Raw genomic sequence first — 7,304 nt, 5'->3', positions numbered from 1 at the left:
AACAAATTTATCATCTCACCTGAATAATAAATCGTTGTTACACAATTCCCAGCATCCCCAGCAAGAAGGGCAGTTGGGCCGTGGACAAACATGAAGGCAGGCAGGTGAGATTCGTGTTCTAGAAGCCATCAATCTTCCTGCCTGCCGATCTAATTTGGGTGAAAGCTCCTCCTGCGGTTCTCAATATTCCACGTTTGTTCACTCATTACTTAAAATTCATGACAGGCCACTGAGCTAATAATTCCGTCATTGATGGTGTCTGGTTGTGATAAAGACGTAATTAATGAGGGCAGGTAAGGGGAGTGGTCCTGAAAACGTGGGCTCTCGTCTGCCCTCTCGTCAAAGTATTGGCCAATTTTACGTCCAACAGTTCAGTATAGCAATTTGTGGCGATGTTTCTGCATTGGATTTCAATTCCATGAACAGTGAGTCTAATTTTTTTGCTGGACGTCATACAGATCCATGAATCTTTCCACAGTTTAAAGCATAGTCGGCTCATAGCTCATATTTCCTGCATTGTATTGCAAGTAGAAAAAAATGGGCCGCGCTCCATGCTGCTCAAAAGTTGGTGTGAACAAAGGAGCATGGTCGGCCGAAGAAGACAATCTTCTGGTACAATATATTGAAACTCATGGCGAAGGCAATTGGAGATCTCTTCCCAAGAAAGCTGGTGGGTAGCATCTATCAGTTTCATTTTTTTTTGGGATGGAGTAAATTGCTCTGGAGATTGGAATCTGGCTTTTTTTTTTTTCAAGATTTTGATGGTATAGATGGTAGGAGTCGTTGAATCTTGTTTTTAATGTTGGAGATGAATTCAGTACTATAATTTTTTTTCCAAGCATTCAAAATTTTGAAGCTTGAAAAATATATCTGAAATTTCTTAAAAAAAAATGGTTAAATTTTATTAAAATCTGGGGAAAAATCCATTATTTTTTAACCAATTTACTTTATTTTTAAACTACGAGTTCTGTGTTCTGTGACACTCTTCATTACTTTTTTTTTAATGTTTTTAAGAGTTAAAATAAACTTATTCTCTCCAAAATTTGTAAGAATGCTTTTTAACAACTTTACTGATGAACTTTTTGCTTTTTTTTTTTTATGAATGCTCTTTAATAACTTTACTGATGAACTTTTTAAAGGTTTAAAGAGTATAAACTTACTCTCTTTCTCAAAAAAAAACATTATTATGATTGTTCAATATAAATTTGAAGAAAGATGAATTAAATTTTTTTAAACTAAGATTTCTGTGTTCTGGGGACACTCTTCATAACTTTTTTTTAAGGTTTTTAATAGTTAAAATAAACTTACTCTCTTCAAAAATTTTATGAATGCTTTTTAATAATTTTACTGATGAACTTTTGAAGGTTTAAAGAGTTAAAATAAATTGACTCTCTTTCTCAAACAAAAAACATTATTATGAAAGTTCAATATAAATTTGAAGAAATATGATTTTAAATTATTTAGTTTGTTAAATAGATATATTTTTAAAATATAAAAAATTATACTTTTAATCTCCTTTCTTTTTTATAAATCTGAAATAAAACAAATCTAAATTGATTATTTAATTAAATAAGTGTGCTATGTCAATTAAGATTATTTCAATTGGTTGAATATATTTTCCAGTGAAAATTTTTACAATCTTCAGTATTGCTCCAATCTTTCGAATGGATTTATGGAATGCCACTCTATACAACTATCACAAGTTCATTATTAAAGAATGGATTTATGAATGCCACTCTATACAACTATCACAAGTTCATTATTTTTTATATTGATTATGTAACGAGTTTAACTTTGTTTTATTTATTTTTATTTTGGAATGAGTTTAACTTTGTTTTATTTATTTATTTTTATTAGTAAAATGAACTGAATTTAACTAGAATACATGTTTCGAAATACTGGGAAAACTGAGGAATAGAAACCATGTAATTATTATCTGATTACATGATTTCTTCAAGTGATTATAAGCTAAAATTTTCTTCCATGGCTGTGGTTCTTTCAGGGCTGAAAAGGTGTGGAAAGAGCTGCAGATTGCGTTGGTTAAACTACCTTCGGCCATGTATCAAGAGAGGAAATATTACGCCCGATGAAGAAGAGCTTATTATCAGAATGCACGCCCTTCTTGGCAACAGGTAACATATTGAAGATTTAAGTTTCATTTTGAATTTATGTTCATTGTAGATTTTAGAATTTGAAAATTTGATGATTAGGAGAAGGATTAACTGATTTCTCTTGATTTTCAGATTCTGAAATGTTCCTTGACGATGAAGAAAAGGGATAATTGATCTCTTCATTTTGAAATTCTGAAATATTTTTAGAAACTGCAATTACATTAAAAAAATTACCCAAATTCTATAGTAAATTTGAAAAATGGTATTATAAAAATTGTGACTCAGGGATCGATTTTTTTGTGCAGATGGTCAATAATCGCAGGGAGAGTCCCTGGCAGAACAGACAATGAAATAAAGAACTACTGGAATACCAAATTAAGCAGAAAACTTGCTAGCAGAGGGATTGATCCCAAAACCCATAAATTCATCACGATGGACAGCAATAACAGAGCTGGTGATCCTTTCAACCAGTTTAAAGCTGAGAAACCATATTACTGCTCACAGAGATCACAATATTTGGTAGCCCATACTGGTCAGTCAACGGATCTGGTGGTTCCCCATGTTCACAGTCTGAAGGGAGATTTGAAAGTGCAACATACGGAAAATGAAAGCTCTAGCAGATCATTACCAGTTGAATCCCACAATACCAATATTTCCATCTCCTCTAGTGAATGTTATAATTATACACCAGGAGATTCAGGTGAGTGCGCGTCTCTGATTAGTAGTTCAGATTCAGTGGAGGCAAAATGTGATAGTAGAGACCTGCATCACAATGGCTGCCATGAGAAACATGCTGAGTTTGCAGAATATGATGTATTCAATTTCTTCGACGTTAGCAATGCGGAGAATGAAATTTGTTGCAACGATGAGGAATGGGTAGATGAAGAAGACACCGATCAATTTGTGAAGAAAAATCAGGCAACACCTCAATCTGGGCATGGGGACAAGCAAATTGATGCAGAGGAAAACCATAACTTGGGATCCTCATGCATGAATCCACATGATTTCTCTCATTCTGCAAACAGTGACATTACTGTCATGTCATGGGAAGCAGCTTTCTGGTATTAGTTTCTTTCCCTTCCCCATATGCACAGTGAAACAACTGTGTGGAAACAAAGTGAGATAAACCCTGAGTTTTGCAAAATACCACTGGACATTTCTCCCCTGCAAATGCAATGACTTTACCACTGACTAAGAGGTGACAAGGGCTGATGTACTGGTTTTCCTAATAAAATGTGTCTTTTCCAGTGATTTTGACAAATTTATGGTGTTCTTTATCATCTTCCATTTATTAAATAAAAAAGTTCATATTTCTGTTTTTATAACAGCAAACTTAATATCAAGTTATAATAATAATAAAAAAAGTAAATCAATTATAAATTTAAATAAAAATATATTTTGCGAAATATTTGGGAAGTGTTCTCATTTGATACTCTACTTTTTATTCAAAAACTCTATATGCATTCTATACATATATTTCTTTTCTTAAATTGTTTTTATTTTATATTTGTTTTTTTTATTATTAAATTTTATGTGCATTAAATATGATTTAAATTATTTATTTTAATAAAAATTATGTTATTATTTGCTAAGTAATATATTAAATAATTATAATATTTATTTTGTTAGAGGTATAAAGCAAATAGTGACCAGATGATTTGTAAACGTACTTTATAGTGAAAAAGTTATCTTTTTTGAAATTTAATAAACAAAAATCCAATAATACTAAAAGCTAGTCTACGAAAACATGGTAATTCCCCACTACAACACAAAAATAAATTACAGTATTTAATTTAAATATAAATTTTATAATATACATTTTTTTATTTAAATATTAAAAAAATAAAAATAAATGGTATATTATTATTTTTATAATTATAAAATTTGATAAATGTTATATTTTATATTATTAAAAATCAAACAGAAAATGAGGTTTATTCTCCACTTTTTTTATATAAATACCTGTTCTATGGTATATATTGATGATGATGGTGGTGGTTTCGGTTCACTGAGATCAAATTGGCCTATCAGATCTTAATTTTCTTTCTTAGTTTTTAATTGTCTGGCTCCTCATCTTTCTTGGCGAGATTGGTGTTGTAGCTTTCTTTTTTTTCTCTACGGTTTTCCAACTTTCTTTATCTTGCATCTCCTTCATCTCTTATGATTCTTGGGACATTGGTGTCTTAGCTTCGCGATCTATTGTGTTCGTCCTTTTGAAAATAGTCGAAGAAAAAGTTTGGTCTAGGAGATCTGCGTTGCTGTTAAATGGAGATTTATTTTGTGTGGTATTAGAACCCTCATAACTTGAGGGGTTTTCGAGTTCACTATTTTGTTGTTGGGCGGGGCTTTCCCCCTCCTTGTCTTGAGAATTGTTTCTTTCTTGCCCGATTTCTTGTGATTTAGAGTTTTCTCGAGAGTACTCTTCTTTGATGACAGTGTAGTGTTCCTTTTGTGCTCCTTCCCACCATGTAGATCTATGGTGATTTTTTTTAGCAGAATTTTTTTCTAGGAGGCTTTTGGGTAATTTTTGGCTAGGTGGCTTGTCTCAAAGTAGGATCGACATCTGAAGAGGACACTTTCATAATCGAGTTTCTGGTTCCACACATAGTCTTTACTTGTTAGGTGTATTTCAGCTGGGAATCCTACGCTGAAGTCCATTTACACACAGATGCGTGCATAGGTGGTTTTGGCATATTCCTCTGTTTCTAGGCACCTGCAGTGAAATTTCCCAATTGCATTTCCAATGGCTTTTAGCGAAAAGAAATTCCAGAGATGCAAGGGTAGGTTTGGCAATCTCACCCAAACTGGCGCTGAGGTTATGACTATTGTTGAAGGATCGAATGATGGGTTCCATGGCCTCATGAATAGGCCTGATTTTTCCCAAAACGAACGGTTGGAATCTAGAATACATTGTTTGCTTTCATGGTTTTCAAAATCTACTATAAAGAAACCCCTAGCACAGGAGTAGATATTAATTGCATTAGGAATTAGAGGCTTCCATACCTCTGAGATCCAACTGTGGAGAGCTGTCAGTCACGGCCAAAAACCATTGAATCGGCAGATTAGGGCACTTTCAGAGAACTTCAAAGTCTCATCGAGTGAGGCCTAGACCACCTGGACAGTGGGAGCTTCACGGACGATATGGGTAGGAGCTTGCCCCCTAGAGGCGGACAGAACTGAGCCAGCAGCTATTTTTGCGAAGCTGGGAGCCATATGGAGAATGCTCTCCTGCTGAGTATAGAAGATTGTCGAAGAAAAGCCACAAAATTAGCAGATCTACAACTTGGAGAACCGTAAATCTGGAGAGCCGCTCTATATCTCAATAGCGCCGCAGATCTAGAGAAATATAAAACCTAAGAGCCGCAAAGGAATCGGCAGACCTATTAAATCATACCCCGCAGATCTAACCACAGAAGGCCTAATCGAGTCGCAGATCTAACCGCAGAAGGAATCGACAGACCTGTGAGAGAAGCCGTAGACCTGTGCGTAATCAAATCTCTTCTTAATTAAATATTAATATTAATATTATTTTATAGTTTATAAATAAGAAAAAATAAATTTTAATTAAAAAATAAATTAATAATCTTTTTGTTAGATTTTAGTTATATTTTATTTATTATTACATTGTCTTAATAATAATTTGTCTTTTTATAATGTTCGATTAATTAAGCTAACTCTAAAATAATTTTAAATTTATATTCAAAGTATTTACTCATAACTTTATACTTCACTAAAATGCTACATAATAATAATAAGCAGCTTATCGTTTTCCACTTAAGCAACTTAAATTTATATTCAAAAGTGTTTACTCATAACCTTATGCTTCACCAAAATACATCTTACTTCAATTAAGATAATGATGTAAAGATGGTTATATTTGATTTTAAAAACATTATAAAATATTTTTAAATTTGTTTGATTGTATTTTGAAATGAATTTGTATTTTAAATTTTTTATAATTATCACATGAAATTTAACAATATCGGATATTTTTATTGTATTATTTAATAATATTAATATTTTTATTGTATTTTTTTAAAGAGAAGAAATAATAATAAATTTATTTTTATTTATTTTAAATAATTTTAAAACTTAATTAAAAATATACATATATTATTTCAATCAAGATATTAAAGTAAGGAATGTTGTATTCACTTTAAATTTATGAAATACAAAGAGGGATCCAAAAAATGAGATGCAAACGTTTTGTTATATGAAAATTCCAATTAAGATGGAGTTATGGTTGTGTTCTCTTTTATATGTATAGAGAGATGTTAATTCATTTAGCTAACTTTGACATGAAGGGTATAGTTTGAGGTATTTTTACCATTAATATGAATATGGTTGAAGAAGATGAAAGGTAAGAGATATAAATTTATTCTTTCTCATTACTTTTATTGCAAATGTAAGGCATATGTTTTAATAAGTGAAATTGTTAAATATTTAAATAATGGAATTTCTCTAAAAATAATTTATAATTGTATTAGAGAGGTTTTTGGTTTTGTGCGAGGATGGTTTTTAAAGAATTACTATTTGATCTTATACTTTTTTTAAATTATGAATGCCACTCTCAAGTAGGGTGCTAGTGATGCAATAATCCTAGTGTGTGAGGTCTATGATAGAGACTACAATGGATCCACTGTTGGGTCCCTATAATACTAGTGATTACCCCATTACTATTGTAGTTATACCCCTTATTAATATTGTTGTGCCCTTATTGCCCCCATATTGTTATTACTGTGCCCCATAGAATCCCTCTATTGTTATTTTTGTGGCTTTATATTATTATTGTTAGGTCGGCTGGATTATATTGTGACTCCTTAGACTCCTATATATAGAAAGGAGGTTTTGTCATTTGTATCATCAAAGAATTGTTCATTTATGTAATGTAAAGGAGGTTGCCCCCTCGAAAAGGCTGAATTCTAAGGCATTGATCTATCTTTTCTATCTTTTCTTGAGCTGGTTTCATAACATTTGGTATCAGAGCTTTGGATTCTAGGGTTTCGCTACTCCAAACAAGTCATCGTGGCATTTTCGCTATAACTTTTTTTTTTTTCTGTGACGTTTCAGAAGTCGCAAAAAAAACCCATTTGAGAAGAATTCGCACTGAACCTTGGGTCCAAATTTTAGAGCTTTTCGCGCGATATTTACAGAGATATTATATGAGGAAGTTGGTCTTTTTGCAGACTCCTG

At 32.0% G+C, this 7,304-nt stretch overlaps 1 protein-coding gene across 2 annotated transcripts; it reads left to right on the top strand.

The window, feature by feature from the left end:
- Positions 1 to 309: 309 nt before the first annotated feature.
- Positions 310 to 3,358, top strand: LOC149181120 (transcription factor MYB41-like). Of its 2 annotated transcripts, XM_089418275.1 has the most exons (4): positions 310 to 425; positions 532 to 670; positions 2,003 to 2,132; positions 2,417 to 3,358. In XM_089418275.1, the coding sequence occupies exons 2-4, from the start codon at positions 538 to 540 to the stop codon at positions 3,177 to 3,179; spliced, it is 1,026 nt and encodes a 341-aa protein (XP_089274401.1). In that variant the 5' UTR covers positions 310 to 425; positions 532 to 537; the 3' UTR covers positions 3,180 to 3,358. The 2 variants fall into 2 exon arrangements, with proteins under 2 accessions (XP_089274401.1, XP_089274400.1); XM_089418274.1 differs by having other exon boundaries at positions 335 to 670.
- The last annotated feature ends 3,946 nt before the right edge of the window (positions 3,359 to 7,304 follow it).

This window comes from Pinus tabuliformis, chromosome 3_2, assembly GCF_031772625.1.
Source record: "Pinus tabuliformis cultivar Carrire ecotype Pingquan chromosome 3_2, CPIR1, whole genome shotgun sequence".
NCBI classification, from domain to species: Eukaryota; Viridiplantae; Streptophyta; class Pinopsida; order Pinales; family Pinaceae; genus Pinus; species Pinus tabuliformis.
This window is presented reverse-complemented; position numbering and strand designations above follow the sequence as displayed.